This window comes from Formica exsecta, unplaced genomic scaffold (genome assembly GCF_003651465.1).
Source record: "Formica exsecta isolate Colony F162 unplaced genomic scaffold, ASM365146v1 scaffold353, whole genome shotgun sequence".
Taxonomy (NCBI): Eukaryota; Metazoa; Arthropoda; class Insecta; order Hymenoptera; family Formicidae; genus Formica; species Formica exsecta.
In genome coordinates, this window is record NW_021850780.1 from 698,158 (window position 1) to 723,524 (window position 25,367).

Consider the following 25,367-nt stretch of genomic DNA (forward strand, 5'->3'; position numbering starts at 1 on the left):
AAACAATCAATTTTAATTGATTAGATCGTAAAGATCTCGCCTTCGACGTGACTAAGGTATTCCCCGGAATGTTGTCGGTAACGGAGGATATTGCGAAGACGCGTTTTTTTAATATATAAGTGTTGGAGAAGATTCTCCACACGACGAAAATCATTCGACCCGCCGTCATCGGAGCGATAGAGTTGCTAATCATACAACGGAGAGAAGAGCGGAGCACACGCGGTATTAATCAGCGGGTGCAGGAAATTAACTTAGCCTTGTTTTATCTTGCATTCTGATTACTACGTCTACGCGGCGCGAGAAACACATAACTCTCGGCTTCTCTCTCACCGCTAATTAAGTATGTGTATCTCGCTGTACGAAGGAAGCGATCAAGGACGCACTTTTACGAATACGGCATACGTTCATGTATATGTAATAGATGGACATAAAATTTTTTTCGAGATTGAAACATATCTCAAATTAGTTTCCCGATATGACAAAATTCACTTGTGTCACAACGTTAGATTAGATTTAACTATGCGAAACATTGATTATTTCCTCGTCATTTTTCAGCACATTATAACACATAATCTATCGATCCAGCCTCAATAAAATATGCAAATTTTACAAAATATAAAATAAATATCTTCCTTAAACGTGAAAGGATAAGATGATAAAGATGGCTATTTTCTTTCCATCGTATAATATTTTAATCGATTGCTTTCCGCAAGTTATATCGTCTACTCGCTCAAGTATGGTAATCGTAGACAAAGTAGCAGCTTAGGTACTTACCAGGCGTCGTTTCGGCTTGATGAGAGGTCGATTCTGGCCGTTCATCTTGTAATAGAGGCCGCAGGCGTTGCAGAGGTAGTGGCCTGTGCCGTCTCGTCTCCAGAGCGGTGTCGAAGTAGCGCCGCAATTCACGCACTCGCGGCCCTCTACCGGGATTCCCATCCCGACGGAACGAAAATCATGTTAATTCGGTCCAGACATATATAAATCGTTCGCGTCCGCGCGCGAAACGTCAGATCGAATCGCCGAAACGCTTTCCGGCTCGTTCCACTCCGAGAACTCGATCCTCGACGCTTCCCGCGCGAGCTCGTAGGCACGTTGATCCTCGAAGGTGGCATCTCGCCGTTCGCTCAATCTTTTATAAATATGACGTAAACCGCCGCGAATACACTCTTGAAAATTTTAATTCCGATGAGGATGTCATTTTTTTAATAATACATGTATCTTTTCAATTTATTTTGTATTATTCTCACAATTTCGCCAAATTTTCGGCATTTTTTATGATATTAATAATTCTGTTCTTTTTTTTTTTTTAATTGCTATATGAAATTTATATATAAGCGTGGAAATATTTTCATTCGACATGAAAAAAAATCAACTTCGACGGATCAACGTGCGTTCACAAAGAGATTTACAAACAGTTAGGTGTGACTCGTGAGAGAGAACTTGCATGCAGTTGCAGACAAACCATACCAAGCGATTACCAAGAGCAAAAGCAGAGTCTCTTTAGGACTTTTGTAGGATTCACGGATCGAACTTACGTCAGAGTGCGGTTGGTTAGTCCCAAGGATATCGTGAGAGAAGGGAGCGAATACAAGTGGAACAAGGGACGGGATTTCTCGTTCGCGATTGTTCATTTCTCTCAGTATCTATCATTAATCAGGTGACACGAGAAGAAGGTATCCAAATTTATATCTCACGCTCTCAAATATCGACGCGTGCTTCTCCGCGATATAAAGCGGAAGCTTCCTCTTTTGAAAGTGAAAGAGATAAAAATTTGGATTCTCGCGAAGAAAAGGAGAGGGGAAAAGAAAGGATCACTTCTCCCGAAATGCGCGTCTCTCGAATCGTCCTCCGAGCTGCGTCCTCCGCGGGAATACGGCCGAGAGTTTATCGGCCACTATATACTGAAAAGGATCACTATTAAGCTGCGTCGTCGTCGAGAGTCGTTTCGTTGCCGATTGCTTGCTCGCGATTATACGATCGATCGCGATTCACGATATAAAAGTAAATCGGTATCGTTCCAGCGGCCATTCCGTTGATCTCAACGATGCTCGTAAAAGCCGCCCTCCGACTATCTACCTATTAGGATCGTGAGTCCTTTGGCGCTAATCAGATCTGTCGTCGATATTTTTCCGTCGCTTATATACGTGCGTTTCAATTACCGTCGTAAAATTTATAATGCATTTTATGTTACAAAATACATCTGTATTTAGAGAAACGCGGCGTTTTATAAAAAAGATGTAGCGTTTAAAAGATAATATTAATCGCGAAAAAGATGTCGGACGATCGTGTGTAATCGCGATATCGATTCGAACCGCGCGTCGCTGATTAATGACTCGACCTCGATTTAACGGCGAAATTTGACGGCGGCGGGATAATTCCGGCGCACGTAACGTAGGTCGCACGTATATAATAATCGCCGACACGCGAGCGGCTCGTTTGCGAGTCTCACCTGTATATGCGGATGATTCCATAACGGAGTCGATCGAACAGAGTCGATCTCGTCGACGTTTCACGTACGCGCGTCTAAGACTCTCCTCTCTCGCCAACGAGATCCTAGCGTGAAGACGCTAACCGGATCCGACCGAGTTTAACGCTCGTCCAATTGCCGTTTCGGTGGCCGGATCGATCCCGAAACTAATTGGAAGGACCCACCCGAGGACTCGCTTCTCGATGCCTTAATTCGATTTCGGTCTTATCGAATCCCGGCAGATTCCGGAGGGTGATAACGAGCGACTACCGCGTCGATCGCCATTCTGCGACGACTCCTGATCCCTCGTGTCGACAATAACCGAGCGACGATCAATCTCGATTCCTCCTTGCTATTTTCTGATTTGATTTTGACGACGCTGATTGCTGATTAAATCATCATCTTCTCTTTTAGATATTGTGTTGTTTTTTTTACTTGGTAATTCTCGATGCATTTTTCTCGTAGACAGCAAGTTGCGTTTTTCGCATTCTTTTCGCCAATTTATTTATTATCGATCGATTAATGATGATACATTTCGTAGATTGTTGTTGACGATAGTTTCCAACTGCGTGTATTTTTCCTTACGCCGATGCCTTCCGACTCTATCGATCCGATGGAACGGGCGGATAGTTTCCGGCGCGGACGATGGATATCAGCCACGAAACACCGACGTGACGCTCGTTTACGTCGAAATATAGTTCTCGTGTCAGAAGGTGACAGTAAAATGGCCGATTTCACCCCTAAAGCGACTGTAACTCGCTCTCCCGTTTTCGGCGTCACCTCCGACCTTAATGCCAGGCATGCGACAAAAGCGCTCGTTAGGCGTGCGCTTCCGTTTCGACTTTCCCGAAACTTTCCGTTGTTGTGTGTCTCTTACTTTGTTATCTCGATACATATAACAAAAAGAATATAATTATTACACGTTTCTCTTTACTTTTTTTTCATCATATTTAACATAATTTCTCACGTATTCTTGTAATTTTCCTATAAACGTATTAAATAAAATATACTTTAAATTTATCAACGCATCGAATATTTTACGCCGAGATAAAAGATTCATGCGCGGTAAAAAGAAAATCCCCTCGTAAGCGTTTCGCGACGTTTACCGCGGCGATTGTACCCTATTGTCGATCGCAGAAACAATAACGGGCGAGGGTATTTAGGCCCGGGGGGCACCGGTGGTCGTTGGAGCGCGAAAGAGGATCGGCGGAGCGGAGGCGGAAGGAAACCGCCGCTTGTCCCGTGCCACTTCTGTCATCAACGGCCGAGTTATGATTCAGTACGAGGGAAGCGGCGTTCCGTCACAAATCTCGCGCTGGCCCACGACTATCTTTCTCTCTCTCTCTCTCTCTCTATCTCACTCTCCTCTGCCTTTCTTCCTTCTCTCCTCCTCCGCTAATTGCCCGTCGTGATCCTCTCGAAACTAACGGGACTCGTGCCGCAAAGCTTCTCCTCCTTGGTTTCCACTCTCGATGACTCTTCGACGGCTCCGTTCCATCCCGTTTCTCCCCCCCCCCTCCCCTGGCCATCGCGCGTAAAAGGATATTTGCCAATCTCGTGTGTCTACCGTTTGCGAGGTATATTGCTCAAACGACACCTCTCTTATTTCAGGCACCGCTTCTCGTCGACAGACTCGCAGCTCCCTGTTGCGAAAATCACTTTTCGTGGCCTTCTCACGGGCGATTTTCTCGACGATCGCGGTAAGGCGTCGCTAAATGAGCCGCGGGTGCTCCGTCTGGCTTCTTTTTCGCGAGAGACTGACGCGCGGCTGGCGTGTATATATGTGTGTGTCGTAAGTCGATTCAATTAGCGGGCTTCCATGCCGCGAAGCCGGGGGCCATTGTTCCCGGAATTGGGATTTTTACCACGCCGTCGGCGCCGCTACGCTGGCCGAAGCAACCGGCCATTATTACCGCAATCAGCGTATCCGGCATTTTTCAACCGTTTCTCATTTCCCCGCTTCGCGTCGACCGCCGCCACCTTCTTCCTCTTTCGACTTCGTCCACGACGAGCGTTACCGCGAGCGAACGCGCAATTTCCTAAGGGAAAAAAAAAAAAAAAAAAAAAACTCCCCAAAGGACTCGTCGTGCGGTTCTCATCGTTGCGCGATTTTACGAGCGATAATTATAATCGGTGACTCGCCAATTTTCGCGAGACGAGAAAAAAATATTCGCCGAAAAATAGTCCGTGGACTCTTTGAGAGGGAGCTTTGCCGTGACAAAAACAAAAAAACGCAGCGCTAGCCACACCACATCGAAAAAAAATCTGTGCTTTTCTTCGTGTCTTTGAATACTTATGTATGTGTATGTGTGTGTATATAAATATATATATGTGTGTATGTATGTATATAAGGAGGTATGTGTATTTATATAGACAGGGATACATAGAAATATATAATATATATTGTGTGTCACATCTCGAAAATCGGGTGTGGTGCTTCGCGCTCGCTCTCTCGAGTGGGTGCCACGCAAAAAACACATCAGTGAGGCAAAATACAAAAGATCACAGTCACAGTGCCTCCCTCCCTCTCTTCCTCATTATTGTGTGATACTGCTCGACCGAAAAAAAAGAGAAACGGGGTGGAAAAAACGTGTTCTGAACGAACTTCAAGCGTAAGACGACCGCCATCGAAAGCTCACGGTTAAAATCAAAAAATGAGAAAACAAAGTCAAATAATAAGAATGCAGTCTGTATACTCTCTCCCGTTTGTTTGCACATCTAGACGATATTCGAAATATTTCTGAGAGAGATATATCGATTAGACGTCGAATGAGGGAGAATACAGATAAAATAAAAATAAGTTTTAAGAAAAACTGAAAAAAATTTATTTTTTAAAATAAAATAAAATAAAAGTAAAAACAAATATATAAAAAGTTTAATTGAACGTAAAACGAATGGGAGAGGTTATAAAATTAGGAAGAAATGCGCATTGGCGTCGATTTTTGTACATTGACTTGAATAAATTTCATGAAATATCATAAATCAGATCCTTTGATATGTAATATAGTCACAAAGAGATGAAATAAAAACAAAACTATTGAAAATTTACATATTAGTATTTTTTAATAATCGACGCCGGTGCAAAGAAGCAGAACAAAAGATGCCGAAAGCAAACAATAATGCAAAAAAAATCCATAAATGAGTTGAGGAAAGAAATTCCAATATATTTTATGCGAGAAAAATGTCATTTATCATTCGTATCCCCTCGAATTGAGATTGTGCTTTGAAAAATAAAAAAGGTCTCTTAAACAACATACACAAAAAATTTCTTAAAATCTCTGTTTAAAATTTCTCTAATAAATATAAAAAAAGACTATAGTTTTTGATTCTGTTCAAATTTTCACAAAACCTACGGGAGCTTCTATTCAACCCCAAATCATTTTCCAAAACATTTTTCCCGCGTCAAAAGATATTAGCAACGGAAAGAAAAAGATGACCAAATAAAAGAAAAAGATAAAAACAAAATCGAAAGAAACTAAAGGAAATGACGTAAGAACCAAAAGAGTGATCCGAAAGAGAGAGAACCCAAAAGACGAACGGAAAGAGAACCGTGAAAGAGACGCGCGTGCCGCTTACCGGCGGACGTCCTCGACTTGTTCCTCGGCTTTTGCTGCTGCTGCTGCTGCGCGGAGGGCGAGCCCGGCGTGTTTCCGTGCGCGTGACCGACTAGCAGCTTCGAGTCCGCGACGCCGGTCAGGCCACCGCCGGCCGCGTTACCGGCACCGGCGGCGTGGTGACCGAAAATACCGGCGACCGCACCGCCGTTGTGCGGATTGTGGGACGACGCGGCCGTGGACGACACCGAGGTGGCGCCGTGATGATGATGATGGTGATGGTGGCTGGTGGCGGGATACTGCAAGTGCTGGTACATGTTGTACGCGCTCGCGGCCGGGTCGTATTGCGAACCGGAAGAGGCATGGTGGCTGTTGCTCGCGGCCGCGACGGCGGCCGCGGCCGCAGCCGCGTAACTGTCTCTGCAGGGCGAGACCGCGCCACCGCTGCCGCCGCTACTACCGCTATTACCATTGCCAGAGGATCCAGCACCGCCACCACCACCGCCACCGGCCGGCACGCCGTTGTTGCTCTGATACGCGTCCTGCTGCTGTTGTTGCTGCGTGGTGCTCGCCTGTTGGCTGCCCGTCACATTGCCGGATTGGTTATTACCTTCTCGCTGCTTCACCTGGCCGGCGGACGAGCCGTTGGTGCCGGGACCGTTGCCGCCGTTGTTGGAACCGTTGTGCTGCTGATGCGGCGGCGAGGGCGCCCCGTGATGATGGCCGAGCATCACCGTCGGCTTGATGTCGCACGAGCCGGCGCCGGACGCGCCTAGCGCGTCCTGGTGATGCATGAACGCGCCCATCACCGCCGCGTGTGCGACCGCCGCCTGGTACTCGCTCGCGGCTCCGCCGCCCAGCCCGGAGAGAGGATTGCCGCTGTTGTTATTGTTGTTGTTGGCGCTCGTCGAGTTGTTGTTGTTGTTGTTTGTGCTGGAGGTTGTGCTGGCGGTTATGCTGTCGGGCGTAGCGTCCTTGGGCGGCGTTGGCGGGAAGGAGAAGAGATGGTGGCCGGCGCCGCCGCCACCGTGACTCGACAAACTTCCACTGGTGGGCGGCAGCGAGGATCCCAGCGGACTCTGCGGCTTCTCGTCGCTCACGGCGCCGCCCGTGGTCGCCGTCGTCGCGGGGAATCCCCAGGGCGTCTTCGAGGTGTCCGCGCTGCTGCCGGACAGCCACGGGTGGAGAACCGAGCTGTGAAAGTGCGGCCGGCAGACCTGGCTCACCGGACCGCTCGACACGCCGCTGCTCGACATCCTTGCTGGAAAAACAAACGGAAGACGTTAGATGGAATATCGGAATATATTTATCTATAATCTCGATTATATCGATATCTTTAATATTTATTGAACAAATAAATTCCGGCCAGTAATGTAATGCAAATTGGGATTTCATTCTCGAAATTAAAGCAATGCGAAAACAAATGTAATAAACATTGAAAGCATCGATCGCATTAGCTGCTTTCAAAACGGATTTCATTGCCGCTGTAATTAATATTTTTTATCAACAACTCCGCCTTTTATACGAACGCAATATGAAGTGATCGAGCAGGTGAGCGATCGTGCTCCGCTCCGGGAATCGCTTATCTGGAAATGATAGCCGCGAGGACGTCTGGACGTCATCATAGTACGTTCCGCGAGGAAGGGGAAGCCGATTGAAGAAATGCGTGCTCGGAATGATTGGTTTTTATACCGATCGTAAAAGCTACCCTAATTGCGACAGACGTCTTAATTAAGTGCAAGGTCCACTTGCTCTTTCTCTTATCCGACCAACGGACACGAAACCTGCGTACCTATTACTCTTCGTCGCTCGAGTTTGAATCGCCATTGCGATTCGCCCATTGGGTTACCCCGGCGCGTAATTAGCCGTTCATTAGCGATATTACTTTCGTTATACGAGCGTCTCCATCGCGTCGCGTGCAAAATTGCCGGCTGGACCGGAGAAATGTTCGCCTGACGTTAATTGCGCTCCGAGGCCGAATCGGACACCGCGTGTCGCGTGCAAAAGTCTATGCAGACTATATAATGATTCACCGCAACAACTTTTTATACTGCCAATATAATATGTAACTGCATATTTGATTTCGAACAATATATTTACACATACATATTTTCCATCCCCTCGATGCAAAGTCTCGTCTGTGCGAGACGGAACGAAGGCGCGCCGGGATCAATGTACCTGACGAAATAAATGAACATTTCGGATAAAAGGCAACTCTTTTGCTAATGATTATAAAAATCACGTACGTAAATTTAAATGCAATAGCGTAAAAACAATTGCGCTTAATGAGAAGATAATTAACAGCAAAAAAAAAAAAAAAAAAAAAAAAAAAGGGGGGGCGAGGAGGGGGGGGGGGGAGGCGGCTTAGTATAAAAATTAAATAATAATATAAGAACAGCATATAATTCTTACAAAATTACTCGTTAACGATAAGCATTTAAATATTTATTATTTATTTTGTGATGCCACGCGGTAACCGGTACGCTACAGAATTCTACAGTTCAACCTACAGATCGCGATCAATTGATTAAATTATACTAGATACCTGTATATATATCAGATACGTGTCCTCTGAAATTCATCTATTCATAAAAAATTTCCGTTATAATCTTTATTCCAATATAATAGAGCTCTAACCCATAGTAAAATGGGGGAAGGGCGAAGCCGTTATTGAAAAATGGCGCCAAGCATCAAACTTTCACAGTGCTAGTCAGAAAGACCTCCGAAATTAGTCGACGCCTTCGTTTTACGCATGGAAGACGATTCGACTGCATTCACAACGCCAAAAAAAAAAAAAAAAAAAAAAAAAAAAAAAAAAAAAAAAAAAGAGAGAACTGGCGCGACGACGATATCTGAGATTAGAGTGACGTTTGTGGGACAAAAATGAATGGGCAATTATGACCGTCCTGCGACGATACGGTCACCTATGTCATTAATGAGAGCTCATTACGCATCAAATTAATTATCCCCGGTTATTATCTTACAACGACGACCACGACGACGACGACGACGACGATGTCGGTCCATCTAATTAACCGATCCCCATCTCTCGCCGTCAGGAAAGTGCAGCGTTCTTAATATCCGTGCAAATTTGCGGATGCACATTGTTGCCAGCGAATGCCGGAGCGTGCACATGCGACGCATGCAAACCCGCTTACGGGTGGGTTGGTCCGGTCGGCCGATCGATATATCGAGTGGTTCTTGCCAACAACGCCGACGTCGCTCCACCTTCACGGCATACGCTGATAACAAGAGAGAACGATGTTTTACCAAAACCGCGCGTCTCGTCCTCCGTCTCCTTCGAATTAATACGGCATTAATTTCAAGAGCAACGCATCTCGCGATTATTTCCGGCGAATGTCCGCGTCACATGATATATAAAAACTCCACCATTTTTTAACGCAATTGCAAATCAAAAATATCCGTTCCTCCGGATATTATATAAAAAGGTTTTATCGCTCCGAGAAATATGCGAGCAAAATTGCTCGCCGCAAATGCAAGGAAATGGCGGCCACGGCCTCGTCCGCGGAAAGTAGTCGCCGTCTAAATTTAGAGAGGGGCGCGAAACACAATATTACGAATACAGCAGGCACAGCGAGATGAGCAGCTGCGGCTCTGTAATTAATCGGAGCCAACGATGGCCTGTCTGTAATTGGATCCGCTGCATCACGGCGCAGCCGCGATGAAAAGTAAACAAGCTCTACGTGCGGCTATGCTTTCGTATCCTCGACCATTCCGTTGCACCCTGAGATATCCCCCTCCCCCCCCCTCGCCTTTCCCCGTTAACGATCTCTATATGCGCTGCCTTTTATAATACGATTCCGCAATCTTTCGATCATTTCGAAATATACAATATTAAGAAAACACAGTTTTCAATTTTCCAATAATTCGACTATGAAATATTACTAGCGAACAGCGGGGATTTACGAGAGGAACATGCATTAAGCCAGTCGTTTCTCCCTGTCGAACAACGAGAGAAAGAGAGAGGGAGAGAGAGAGAGAGAGAGAGAGAGCGTGACGAGCGGCCGGGGATAAAGACGGCAAGAAATAAACAGACAGAGAACCAAGAAGAGAGAACCACTTCACACTCTCGACGCAATAAAAACTTCCGAGATATTTATCGCGCTTTCCGCCTCTCCTCGATCCTCCCCCTCGTCCTCGACTCCCGTTTTTACAGGATTTCGCGAGACTTTTTGCCCTCTTCTCTCTCCAGGACGCGGGAGCGGACTCTTTCCTCTTGTCTCTCTTAACTTCTCTCCCTCGCTTCTCTCGTGTCCCACTCTGACGGACGCGCTGACATAACTCTTTCTCGGCTCTGTTATCTCGACGCGATATTTCTGTCGACCCAGCAATTTTATCTGCAGTCGCCGATCGGCCGTGGAACGAGAAGCGCGTCCGGACAATATGGTCGACGGTTGTTCGAGAGCCTCTTGACATCGCGCGCATTCTCGACATTCCGGCGAATATCGATGATTTTCGCGAGAAATCGTCTAGAAGAGATGACGTTTCACTCGCGCTTTTATACAGATCCAGTCTTCGCGGTATAGCTAGTCGCAGCGTCTCATAAATATATCGGAAATTGTCGACGTTAATTAACGCATCCAAAACTTGATTCGTAGAACGGCAGGGGAAACAAGAACACGTACGGATTTCCAAGAATTCCGTAAGAGCGTTTATCCCGGCAAGATGACGCTCGTTCAGAAACAAGGCCCGTCCAATATAACGTCGCTCACCGCATCGTCGGATCCGTCTTTGTACTATTAAGGCGACATTGCCCGTCTATCAGGCCAAAAATACCGACCTCGGGATCGACGGGACGCCCACCACGCGAGCCACAACCGAATATATAACCTGTCGTATATTAACGGCGATATTATGCTAACGATATTGATTTCCTCGCGATCGTTTTATTCCCGCCGTATCAAATTTCAACTCGCGATTAAGTCGATCGGGGAAGAGGGAAAGAAGCTGATCGTCGCGCGAATCACTTTTTCAACTCGAGATTGTCTCTTAATCTCCGACGGCCGCACGGAAAATACATTTTCCGCTTCTCGCCCCGCCGTTAACCGCGTCATTAAATATACGCGTCGCGCCGCTCTCCTCCGCGATATTATCCGACCGGCTGATTCCTAGATAATAGCCGAGGGTTTGCGCGCGTCGGTTATAGCGCCGCTCGGCGTATCATGAATATTCATGAAAAATCCATGGATACGGTCACTGTTATATCGTGGCGAGATCGGCATGACGGCAGATAACGCGTTCGCTTCTAACCGCATTTTTTTCCCGCTAATGCGCTCAAAAAATTACCGTGGTAATGTTTGTAAATTGTTTTTTTTTTCTCTCTCTTTTGTAGTGATGTTGCTCGCATTTTTCAATCTCAATTTTCTCACGTTTATAGATTCTAAAAAATTTCAATAAGTTTGATTTTTATAGAAATCGAGCTCTTATTTTGTAAAAAAAGGCAGTGAGCGAACAGTTTTCTACTTATTGTTAGAAATTTAAAAAAGAAAGTTTTTATGTAAATTACATTTTTTTTATTGTTAAAGATTAAATAGTTTCGAAAAGGGATGATCCGAGACTAATTATTAAATGTTAGATTATAAAAATTGAGATCGAAAGTGGGAAAAAAATTTCGACTCTCTTTTAGCATGTCAAGTTCGTTTATCACACGGGCATAAGCGATATCGTCAGAGGCGGACGAGATCGGTTCGATTAACCTCTCACTCGATCGACCGAGCGTTGATGATTCAGGAGCGGATCCGCGCCCACGCGCGTAAAAAAGTACGCGCGCCTACTTGTCGAGGAAACACGACACCGATCCCGGTAATAAATTAATATGGTAATCGCGATACACGCGCGCGCACGCCAACTATCAACGACTGGTCCGGGAAATAGACCAGGTTTATGATGCACCTGCAAAACATTGTGTCGAGATTTTTTCTCTCTCTCTTCTTTTGCGTCGTGAAAAACTGCGATCTATTACGCGGCCGGGATACGCAAGTCTCTCGATCCCGATTTACATTTATATTATTCCATACCGGTTACGGACGAGGATCAAAGCGGCGGAGTGAAAGCCGCGAAAGCCAAGCATTTTCCAGCCAACGAAACGGCAAGTTGGAGCGAGAGAAAAATGCAACGGCAATTTTCAGAACCTCGTCTACTAATCGCGTCTCTCTCCTTCCCCCCTCCTCTTGACTATTGGAATGAAAAATATAATTAATAATGCAATAATGATATCCCGAGTCAATAAATTATTCTCCTACTTTTTAATATTTACTTTGATATTTTAAGCAGACAGATCACTCCTTTAAAAAAAAAAAAAACTTGTAGTTTTGTCGAAAGCTTCTGTTTTAAGTCTCCAAATAAAAAATTGTTTACTATTTATTACGAAGTAGGAGAGTTCAATCCCTATGTAAAAAAAACCTATCGAAATCCTAAAATCTAAAGTCCATATTATTAAATAAACGTTTTATTCTTTTTTTTATTAAACTTGTCGCAAGTATATCTAATCGATGGACATCAATCAATCATCCAATTTTTTTTATCTGCTTTAACAGAATTACTATTATCTTTTTTCTCTCTATCTCGCTAACTAATTATACACGACAGCAAAATATCAGTGTCACGACTATTCTCCAAACAAAATATAAATAAGTATAGATAAAATAACATTGTTCGAGCGGCGCTTATCGTTATTGCGTTTCCTTCTACGTTGTTTTTGTACCGGTTTCAACATATATTTTAGAAGAGAAATATTACCATAAAAAAGAAACAATCTGCCGCACTCCTCTCCCTAGATAACGAATAATTATTAAATGTGCATAAAGCCGCGTTACATCAGCCGGTGGAGAACTCGGTCCTGACGAATATCTGATTCCATGTTGATCTTGCGAATGGAATCTCTCTCGCTCGCGCGCGCATCAAAGCAACTACTCCAAATAATTAACCGCGCCCGAGAGAGTGTGCTTTACCTTTGTGCGACGAGGTGTCGGGATAGAGAGAGACGGTGATCTCAAAGGGTCAAAAGGATTCAAAGCACCGGCAAATCCGTCTGAAAGGACTTCGTCATCTGGTCACGGAGAGACGCGCTTTATTTCCCGGCCATTTGCCTTCGACGTCGCGTCCCGTTTCGGGTCTTTGATAAGAGTTCAAGAGAGGCGCGAGATCGAGATGCAGCGCGAGATTCGCGTGTTGATCTTATTAAATGACGAGATACCAAAAAAAACGAATCCTCTCGTGTTGGGGAAATTAACGTCGAACGTTTCCAGGCGAAAAGAGGCGTCTCGTCTTCCGAGACTTCCGTTAATATTATCGTGAGATAGTAGCTAATTATCGTTACGTTTGCGCGAAAGAATTACAACCTTTTTTTTCAGGCGCGAAGAGAGTTGCGATCGTTAAATCGTCAAATGAAAAAGAAAAGGAAAGATTCTCTTGAAACATATATTTTATCGCGGGCGATTCTTGTGTTGATAGACGCGCGTTATCGCACTTCCTCGAAGCATTGCTCGAGTACCAAGCGTAGCGCTGTTAATTGTTGTCGTAAATATGGAGAAAACCATGAGGAAACACAGAGCGTCGAGAAATCTCCACGCGAGTTGGTCGTAATTTTTTTTTTTTTTTTTTTTTTTTTCAAACATGAGCCTCCTTAACTTGCAGGTCTAATTAGCGTCGTTAATAGGAAACGATATGCGTGAAATATCGCCTCGGTTGAAAAACATGCGCGCGTAAACACGTGGTCCGCCTCGTTAACCGCGCGCGCAAATGAACGATAAGTATTATTATCGCGAGTGTGTCGACGAGGACGACGCAGACTTTACATCATACTCCATTTTCCGTCGAAGGAGAGACCCTTCGATGAAAATCCGTAACAAGCTGCTATCTCTTTTTCGAGGAATTAATTAAATTTAACCCAGTACCGTTAATGATTCTTGTTGCGAATAAAATTGTCGATAGATGATTTCGAGGTGCGACCGATCGGGCACGGAATGTATCCCACGGGTTTTAAGGAATCATTTCCTCCCTCCTCTCCCCAACCGTTGTAGCGGGAGCTCGCTAGCGCGCCTTATAATATAATCCCGGTACGCGCACGAAATTCCCGCAGAAAATAACGTCTCATTTCACATCGAGCGCCCCCAGCAGCTTTCGCGTAATAACATGTAATTTCACCCCGTATCCCCTCCGTACATTCTCTTTCTCTCTCGATCCCGTAAAACGCTGGAGTAGAAGCGTAGAAAAGCAGACAACCTGAGAGAATGTAAGCACAAATTCATTCCGCGAAATTTAATTCCTAATTGTACGAGGAATTCAATGTTAAAATCGGGTCTGCGAGAGATCGAGCTAAAACTATTGTCAACTATTTTATAACATTTTCACGGAAAATTTTCGTAGGTTGAACATCGAACGAGATTAATTAATTGGCGGAATCGATATTAAAAAGAGGATGCTAAATTGAGAGGAGGAGACGGACACGCGGAGCTACCGAAGAGCGGAGGAACCGCACTATCTCGGTGGCGAGAGGAGGTTACGGAGGGGAACGAAACGCTGGCGACGAGGAGGAAGATTGATCGCGGTGAAGCTGCATCTGCCACGGTGAACTAGACTGGGAAAGAGAAAGAGAGAGAGAGAGAGAGGACGATGAGAAGGGGGAAGAGAGAGAGAGAGAGAGAGAGAAATGGTGATAGAGCCACGACGGGAGAGAAGCCCTTCGGGAGAGGCTCCGCCTTCGGCTGGCGTCTGCATTTGCGCAAGATGGCGTCGGTCGGTCGGTGTACACGTTGCGGTTGCACACGTTTTGCACACACCGGTGCAACGACTAGCGTCTACTGGCCCCGCGTTCGTCGTGCCACTTTGGCCTGAACAACACAACTAAATCGTCGGATCCGTACGTCATCGTGCGACACAACGAGGGTACGAGAGTCGCGCGCGAAGATAGACGAGGGGGCATGGAAAGAGAGAGAGAGAGAGAGAGAAAGAACGAGAGAGAGAGAGAGAGGGTGGGGGGGGGGGGGGAGAAGAGATCCAACTTATAAAAGCAGCCCCTCCCGCGTGGCCCCGCAATTACGTATGCACCTCTCTCAGACCCCGCGGGCTTCGCGGTTGGCTGCGCTTCCTTCCTGTCTGTGCCGCAACCACTGTGTGTATTATGCATCCCGCTCTCCGTGCGCGTCCGCCTATCTTGTTTATTTCTTTTTTTAACATCGCTGTGTCCCGTTTCTCTTCCTCCACCTCCTTCTTCTGTCTCCCTCTCTCTCTCTCTCTCTTTCTCTCTCGAATATAGTCGTGACTTCTATCGTTCTGACTAAATCGTCGAGAGAGAGAGAGGGTGGGGGGGGGGAGGAGAAGAGATCCAACTTATAAAAGCAGCGCCTCCCGCGTGGCCCCGCAATTACGTATGCACCTCTCTCAGACCCCGCGGGCTTCGCGGTTGGCTGCGCTTCCTTCCTGTCTGTGCCGCAACCACTGTGTGTATTATGCATCCCGCTCTCCGTGCGCGTCCGCCTATCTTGTTTATTTCTTTTTTTAACATCGCTGTGTCCCGTTTCTCTTCCTCCACCTCCTTCTTCTGTCTCCCTCTCTCCCTCTCTCTCTTTCTCTCTCGAATATAGTCGTGACTTCTATCGTTCTGACTAAATCGTCGGAGAGAAATATCGCGCTCGCGAATATTGAAATCTGACCTAGTCCTGTTAGTAATCCCAGTAAGCTAAAAGCTAAATGATTCCGACTCGAGACAACCCGCTTTCTCCTCGCGCATGTATATTACGGTTCCATTATATATAGATTGCTTACATGGTATTCCGATGTTTACGAAATTAGAGAGAGATTTACATTTCTTTATGTAAATTTATAACTATGTGTTACGTCAATTATGTTATTGTTTTAAAATTAAATTATCATAATATTGTCGCGATGATTAAGAATACTTTGAAAAAGATACTCGATATTCAGCAGCTGTCAACACATTTTTCCACCCTGCACGTGTCAAAGCTCAACTGTCAAAACTCGGGACGAGACTCGGAGGTTTTCCTATCGTCGTTTCGGCCGACGATAATCAAAAGCGACCGACTTGCCCGGCTGTGCTCGAAGTTGAAAAACGTCTATCTCTTTCTCTTTCTATCTCGGTCGAAAAAGAAATCATCGACCGCGCCGGCGGCGAGTCGCAAGAAACTCGCAAGTAAAAACGTCCGCGCTTTTTCCGCGTCGCGTCTTCTCGACGCGTACAATCGTACAGTAGATTTGATTCCGATTAGGGGCGTCGTTTTTTCATGGCCACGAGCTAACAGAGGCCCGAGTATGATGCGCGCACGTCGGCACGAATCAGGGATATCGCCTTCCACGGCCTCCGAGATCTGGCCCGGCTGTATCGTGTTTCCTCCTTGCCTCCACGCACGCACACTTTTTAGCCTTTGCCTTCCCTCTCGTTCTCTCCATCCGTACCTCTCCTCCTCCATCCTTAACTCTCCTTCCTTCCCTCCCGGCACGTCCAAGAGTCTCGAGCCAAGCGACGCGTCCACCTTCTCTCCCTCCGCGTTTCTCCTTCTTTTCGTCCTTCTCCTCGTTTTCTTTCTCGTTCCTCTTTTCTTCTCGTTCTCTATTCTACGCTTTTTCATGCTTGGCCAACGGCGAGGAACCGAAGGAGCGCTATCGAGATTACACACATCTAGAGTGTACATACACTATCGGCGTAGAACGCGCCTCTTTTTCGAAACGACTCTCTTTCTTCTCTTTGTGGGACGTTGTGAATTACTTGAAAATATAGAGTTCGAGAGAGGAGCAATTTGCTTGTGATTCTGTCCTATATACAATATATATCAAGAGAAGAATATTTGAATCTTCTAGCAGTTCGATTTTGGCATAATATTTAAAATAAAAATATCAACCATCAGATTCAAGAGGGAGAAAGAAATTTTTACATAAAAAAAAAAAAAGATTTTTTATCGAAACATTTAAAGCATTTTCGGAGACGCTTATCGCCTTTTATTTTATTTCCGAAAGTCCTGCTTTGACTTGTTAAATTATTATCGCACGAATAACAAGTCTATCTGTTTTCTCATTTATATAATCTGTCTCAGAACATCCTCTTGCAACTTACTCTCGCCGACTTCGTCCATTTTCTCCTTTTTCGCTATTTATTTTCTCTTTTATCCTCTCCCGACTATACGTCAAGCGTCGTTCGTTTAAACTTATCCCTTGGGATATGACTTCCTTTTCGCAACCAATCAAACGTTTCCTGCGTTTGTCCTTTAATCCGTCGAGACTTGACTTGCCGTATTCTTTGGCTCTCGCTGTCATTCGCGTTAGAAGGGCGGCGGCGTGAATCGCTCGAAATGGAAAGTCATTTGTCAGGCAAGAGTCGAGAGAATGCGCGAGAGGAGGTAGCACGTGGCTAACGACACGCACTTGCGTGCTCGAGAGCACGCAGTGCTCGAGTGCGTCTCGTTGCACTCGAGGTGAATTAGCGCTGCGCTAAGAAAGTCCTGTGGCATGTTACAGTTGTCATCCCTTCTCTATCTCTCTCTCTCTCTAGAGCCTCCCAGTGGTACAATGTTTCGCTGCTATCAACCGTGATGGAAATTTAATTATCAAGACAGGGCATCTCTAGCTGCGGGGCGAAAGGATGAGCAAAATGGCGATGCATCAAGGGAGACATCCGATGGCGCTGATAACCTCGGAGACGCCTCGTTAATTAAATATAGAATTTCTAATTAATGAGGAGTGCTACGTCTCATTCTCGCGGAGAGGTGACTGTTCGACGGTCGTTGAACCGCATCGTCAAACACGCGAAAGAAAAACGCGACACTGCGTATAACGGGTGTCCTTGTTATAAGGGCTCGAGGTTTAATCGTCCTTTCACAGAATCAACGTATTCCAATAGTAATATATTTACGACATTGTTTTTTTTTTCCATATCTGTATCGATATTCGCGATATTTCAATCGGCAAGAAAGCGCGAATCCTCCGAGGCGACTGAAATTCTAATCGAGAGCTTCTCGAGATTCCGGCGCGTCGGAATCACTAAGGCGGACTTTGATCGATAAGAAATTATAATAAATTAGTTCCAAGATTATACATATTATCCTCCTCATAGCCGCGCGAAAAAGAATAAAAAGCGCATTCGTTTCTCCTGACATCGACTTTTCAAAAAAAACGTCCGGGGTAGCGCTCGGTCGTTGAACCGTCGCGACGCGAGATTCTCAGGAAGGAAAAATACGCAGAGAGAGAGAGAGAGAGAGAGAGAGAGAGAAGAAACGTCAAGGGTGGTTTAAAAAAAAGAAAAGATGGAAGAAAACGTGTATACTTACTGTGGGCGTAGTGGGCCGCGGGGTGATGCGCCGTCGGTCCGGCGTGGGGGTAGTAACCCCTGTAGTCGCCGGGGTTGCCGACCACCCCGGCTACCCCGGCGCCCCCCGAAGGCGGCTCCAGCGACGACCTAGGCGGCTCGTACCATCTAGCGGTGCTCGACTCGCTGCTCATGTCCATAGTGTGATCCGACGTGAGGTCTCGATGCGTCCACGACCTCTCGGCAAAGAGGAACGCCAGGTGGAGATGGAGGAGGAAGAAGGGGTGGAAAACGGAATAAAGAGAGAGAGAGAAAGAGAGAAGAAAACGGGAGGCAGGCCAGGCAGGAAGATTAGGAACGCTGCCAAAAGCGCCTCTCTGCCTTTTCCGTCGTCCTCGCGATGCCCAGCGGGATCATAGGTAATCCTGGTCTGATTTGCTAAGAGGATCCTTAAAGGAATTTCCTTGCCGGTCTCCGTCCTGCAAAACACGTCGAATAGCACGGGTTAGCTCGAACCTTTCTCCATATGACAATCGTCGCTTTGTTTCTTCGGTAATAACAGTCTAAGACAATTAGTAAAATTTGAAAAAAATAAGAAACCCGCAAATGCAAAATTATTTTGATCTTCGAAGAGTAACAATTCGATCGATTTAGATCCATCGAGTTAGAGGCAACGTTACATTATATGCAGATGAGAAAGTTAAATGAGAAATGAGAAAGTTAATTGGAGCGTTTTAGACGAACGCGATAACGGTGCGAAAATTTCCCTCCCCGCAATTTTATTAGCGATGAATAATTTCGCGATTTACATGGCGTGGTGCTTTAATTGTATCACTCGAGAAAGAAGGAGAAGGGAGAGGGGGGAAGCAAAGACATAGATACGCCGATCGAGACGGTTTAATAAGACGTCAGCGGCGTCCAATCCGAAAAAATCTGCACTGCGTTAATTAACGAAATGAAAATGCAACAATTGCCGGCTGCATCTCGATCTACGTCGCTTCGATCAAACCATTGCACGTCGGCGGCTCTCAGGGATTCTGGATTCGCGATCCTGTCATCGCGATACGCGATATAATATATGTGTGTTTCTTTCCGACCGTACTTCGCTGTAATTCACGTTTCCTCGATATTCAGGATATCTGACATGAAAGAGCCTTTTAGATTCAATTTATATACCAGGTATATAATCGAGCATATTTTATCACTTTGATTTGACGGGCAGAACGCCGATATATTTTCTGATATTAAATTATTTCTGACGCGTAAAATCTTTCAAGTCCACTTTTATAGACACGAACGGCTTTTCCAATCAAGGCACACACAGCACTCCCGAGAAAAGAACCGAGGTCCGATAAAACCGGAAAAGAGACACAAAGACAACAGACTTACCGCAATGGAAGACTTAAGGCGCAACGCGTCGAAATCTGATAATCGATCAACGAGATTCTACGGTAATTAGGTCCTGATCAGCGCTTCAGTGCGAACATACTGAGTATCGCTCGATCGACGATCAAGTGCTCGAAATGATTTATCAATCAGCTTGTGTAGGCGATCAAGGTCATCGATGACGCAACCGGGACAGGTCGGTCCAATCCAGATAGAGAAGCGCGAGAGAAAAAGAGACACTGAGAGAGAGAGAGAGAGAGAAACGATAGAAGTCTTATCGAGAGACGCGCGGAATTTTCGGAAATATTAGATAACCATCTCCTTCTGTTCTTTCTGGGAGGCCGTAAGATTTTGTAGACGACGGCGATTTTTGTTATCGCGGGAACCAAAAAAACGAGAGCTTGCGCGGTAGAGGAAAAAATATCTTTTTCGAAGAACCGGTTCTCGAAGTCGGTTAACGGATTTCATTTTCAATCCAAGTCGCAAAAGTAAGCGTTAAATCTTTTGATGTATTGAGATCACAACACCTATTTTCCTTTAAGTGGAGTATGTATCGTTTCCGCGCATATAAATTCTAACATTACATTTTTCCTCAATCTTTCTCTCTTTCTTTTCCTCATACTTCGCGCTAACGCAAAAATTACTCGGCCAGAGCAAATAAAGCACTCGAAAACAATGCGAGATAAGATACACACGAAAAAGCGTACATCGATAAGATTGATACCGCACGGAATGTGACACGCATATCCGATTAATTTTGATTGCCAAGCAATCGAGATTTTCCTATCGTTATTATTAATGTATTATACAATAAGTTCTTACGCAAATATATTACTTACATCAGAGAGACAATATATATACAATATTAATCAACGATTAATTATAACATGTAAATTTTTGATATTAGCTATCTCCTACGATATTTCTATTTAAAATATTTGAGTATTTCTTACAAATTGTGTAAATTTAATCAGTAAAGTCAATCAGAATGATATATAGATAATAGATATAGTATATTAATTAAACCCATCAAATAGTTCATTAATTAAGCTCATCGAAAGATATTGACGTCGCAGATTGTCGCCCAACTTGGGCGGTTATCGTCGAAAATATCGAAACGATCGATCATAGATATAACTAAATTTGGACAGATCAATCAAACGGTATCGCTCGACACGATCGCACAAGACGAGCTCGCGATTACTTTTCACAGAGATATCTCACGATCGGAATAATATTTTTTTCGGCAATATAAATCACGCGAGCCGCGCGCACGCACATACATTCACTTTATCGCGTCCATATAGCGGTCGTTTGAACCATTAATATGCTCGAAATATTTACTACCGCGAAGATATATATTCTCGCAGTTTTTTAAATATTCACTAATACTCGTTTTCTCGAAAAGAGGAACGGAAAGATGGAAAGTACTTTACAATCACTTTGTTTCTTGCCGATTTTTCACGTTGTTCTCCGCGATCTCTTTTCCTTTTCTGTGACAGGTAAACAAAATTGCCTAGTCTGATCTCGTCGAAAAAAATAGAGCGCAAAGAAAATATCCTAATCTAAGGCGCACACACACATATTCCCACTTCCTCTTGTCTCGAGATAATCGAAATCAGACTCTTGACCGATATGCACTTTCGACAAATCACTCACACAGATCGTGCGAGTCCGATCTCATCGATCTGATAATCGCGATAACGATTAACCCTGGGCTAGATAAGCAGCCAAACACGAAAATAAATCGTAGACTTTAACCGAGAGCGAAATATTACGACATTCGATGCGTGTGAGAGAACGAAGGACGATCCAAAGAAAAAAAAAAAAAAAAAAAAAAAAAAAAAAAAAAAAAAAAAAAAAAAAAAAAAAAAAGACGGGGAATTTTCTACGCGCAAACCGCGATAAGCGGTCGTGCTTCCTAGATCAATTTATCGTCGTATATCGCGAATATTACGTACGATGACCATGACGAGAACAGGTTCGAGGAAATTGGAACGCGTCCGTTGAACCGTCAAATAAATAACTACAGTCGATATAAGTATATATAATTTTCGTATATATATTGTATATATATATGCTTAAATATTTGTTTATTGCGATAAAGATGATCTCATCGGTACTTTGACATAACGAGTTTTCGCTGGACTTTCCTCGTGATAACGCGATCTGTCGATCGTCGCGATGACAATTGTTAATTACGCGAAAGATTAACACAGCAGGCAAAAATCGCTCATTTTTTTTCAAACTATCGAAAAAAACCTACTCTGTATATAAATCACGCACTCGATATTATTGAACTGTAACAGATGTGATTCGATATTCGCGTGGTTTTTTTTTAAGAATTTGATTGTAATTTGTCAGAACTGTGATCTCGTCTCTAACTCGAGAAACGCTAATTGTATTAAGGCTGTCGCGTTGAATCTTATCTCTAGACTCCGTGTTACATCACCGTGTCCACTCTCGACGAAACTCCATCGGCGCGCGTTTCCCGATCACGTATCATACGGCTAATCTTATCGAAATTCGTTAATCTCAAAAAGCGCCCGCGGCCGTGTCGACCAACACCTATATGCTCGAAACATACATACGCGACATCGAAATTAACGGTCGAGAACTTGATCGAACGACAATAACGGAATTCTATTTCATCTATGTCATTCTAATAGAATCGAGGATAGTGTCTCTTTATTTGATCGCGGCACGTTCCAATGTCCTAGGATTAGAACAACTAGTTGAACTAGATCAGATCTGGCCTTGTAACTTGAAAGTACAAGGGCGAATATTCCACATTTGAATATACCTCGCATTTCATTTACTCTCCACTTTCAACGCGTAGAAAGACGTTGTATCAGTCTCGCAAAATATTCAATTAAGTAATAATTATCGATAAAGAAATCTTTATTCTCAGATTGAAATGATTCGTCAAGTGGAATGCGTCGTATTTCAACATGAGAAGTATAAACAGCTGTCAGCGTTTGCCGCTCAAAAATTCGAAAAAAGCTTTCCATGTGATAATTGAATATCCTCGATATTGCCACATTAAACATCATTGCAACATGTTTCACGATCCTCGACGCGTTTCATCGACACTTTACTGGCGTTGACGTTTCCAAGGGTCCGATCCGTACGAGTCGGATTCACCGCAAAACATGGTTTCTAACGGCGACGAAACGCGATAAAAACCCAAAATGAGTGAACGAATATATCGGGGGGCGAAGAATGGAATCATCGGCCCGTGGCACGCACTGTCACGAGCACCAGGAAACGTCATCGTCGTCTCAACGCAAGTGCAAGCTCGGAAAGAGCGCGAGTCTCGCCTCGGTCGAGGAACCGACGGATCGAGAGTGAAACAATCGAGAGCCGCCGATAAGCGGTAACGCGATATTCTCCTTTAGCTGGAGAAAAAAAAGAAGAGAGAAGAAACATGATTTTCGAAGATCGAAAGCATCGATTGACATCCGATGTGACGCTCGAAATTGAAGCTGGATTTCTCAAACGGAAATTTTTCAATCTTTTCCTCCTTTAATATTTTAAACACGGTTAGAGAATTCTTTTTTAAAACTATTTAATCTATGATTTTACCAAAAGTTCCTCTTTAAAGCTTCAAGTAAAAAACTGTTCGTTTATTGCTGTAAATTCTGTATAAATTAAACTTTTAAACGAAATCCTTTAAAATACATAAACACGAGAACATTGAGGATGGAAATAGGAATAAAATTTTAATTCGGAAAAATACGTAGTCTCGAGAGGATCGAGACATATCACGTGTCTCTTCGCTCTCGGTGATAGCAAAAGATGAAATATTGACGCATCGTCATCTCCTTCTCGCGTCTAATAGATAAATATATGAGACAGCACGCAAAACGATGTTAAACACGTTACACCCGCCTCGCACGCGTCTACTTTTTTCTTGTATTTACCAATATTTCGCAAAAAACTTCTAACAACATTAAATCATATAATCAGTCTTATACATAAACAATTTCACGAACAAGAATAAAATTCCAGATTCACGATATCTCACATTTATAGGTGGACGAGAGTTATGTCGAGAGAGCAGCTTCCATCGTAAATGACTCGAGTGTGTGAATTCTCAAAATTGGAAAGCGGGGGAGGGGAAAAATCGTGATGGGCCGAATTTAACGACACTTTTCGAGCGTAAAATGTCGCGTCGCGTTATAGGTTAGGTATCCTCCTGTGACAGGGCGTAGAAAAAGGGTCTCCCCGTTCGCAGACAGCTCTCGCATTATCCTAGGCCGCTGACCGGTTTACCTGCGCCGTCGGAATCCCTCTGACTATCCGGTTATATTTCGCTCAACGCGCTCTCAATTCGGCTCGGCGCCGCTCGTCGTCTCGTCTCGTCTCGTCTTGTCTCGTGAAACAAGAGAATTGTATAACCGTCCGTAAAAGATTTTTAAGCCCGGAAAGGACAACGTAGGCGACACAAAGTAATAAGCCATACGCGATTCGATTGATTGTAATATCCAACATTTTCGGGAAGGTAGGTTAAATAAGGAAGAACCCGATTACGATTAAAACGGCTTCTTTTCTATCTTATTACGTAGCCGAAAAAAAAAACAACCAGTATATATACGCAATCTATGACTCTTATTTTGGTTATGACGAGGCTCGACAGTTTTTGTTATTGTATTGTTGTTATTATCAACCAGGTAAAATCAGAGCGAATAAACGCGAGGATGGATAACGAAAACGCGACGATTAGTTATCGTTAATGATAAATATCGATAGAAACGCGGCGTCTCTCGATTAGACAAAAGTCTCGCCAACGCGATCACGATTCCGATAATCTCTAATCCATTGTAAATAAGAACCTATTTAAAGAACTCGATAAAGAAGATTCGAGACAAAAAATTACATTAACACTGTTACTCTTTGATTTTCTTTCCGTGATATTTCAATTACGACGAAGTTTTTAAGATTATGCTGTCTTTGCGGAGTTTGACATTCACGGAGATCTCTTTCCAAATACTCGTCACAATTAATCTGATTTACGTGCTCTATCGATTTACTTGCTTTTTATCGAATCGATGTTTTTGGCACCGGAAAAGCGGGAGTGGGTTCGATAGAAGGAAAAGCAGCGGCGCCCCCTAAACCCCTTTCGCGAAATAAGTTACGGCGGTTAAAAAAAATGTCGATTTTGTCTGTCATTACCTTATCTTTCCGGCGGCAATCCCGGCGGGCGAGATAATACGGCGACTAGTTTGTACGTTACACGCCGGTTGCGGCGGAGGAGGGGATATATATATACATATATATATATGTATATATATATATATATATATATATCGTCGTTATCACTAAGTTAGCACCAACACACTGCACCGTACATCACACACACAGCACATTGTAGCGTTTGTGGAGTTTCAGCCCCGTGGCGGGCGCGGCTCGATTCGACTGACTTCCCCGTCTTTCCCCGCTTCTTCTTTCTCTCTCTCTCTCGTCCCGTTCGTTCACCGAGTATCGAGAAACGAAGATTACGCGCGAAACACGACGTCTCTCTTTCACTTTGCAAAGTGCAACTTTGCGCGCGAACTCGTTGCATCCGTCGCTCCGTCTTCCGCCATGAAGTACGCGCACGTACAGTCCGTAACTTTTCTTCGCGTCTATCTCTCTCTCTCTCTCGTCACGCTCGAGAACAAACGCAGCCGCGTGGATTCTT

General features: G+C 44.4%; 1 protein-coding gene across 1 annotated transcript; it reads right to left on the reverse strand.

Annotated features, from left to right (window-relative positions):
- Positions 1-762: 762 nt before the first annotated feature.
- LOC115238701 (endothelial transcription factor GATA-2-like) lies at positions 763-25,367 on the reverse strand. Its single transcript, XM_029812740.1, has 4 exons — positions 24,860-25,367; positions 18,321-18,777; positions 6,044-7,282; positions 763-920 (listed from the first exon to the last, which is right to left on the reverse strand). The coding sequence occupies exons 2-4, from the start codon at positions 18,496-18,498 to the stop codon at positions 763-765; spliced, it is 1,575 nt and encodes a 524-aa protein (XP_029668600.1). The 5' UTR covers positions 18,499-18,777; positions 24,860-25,367.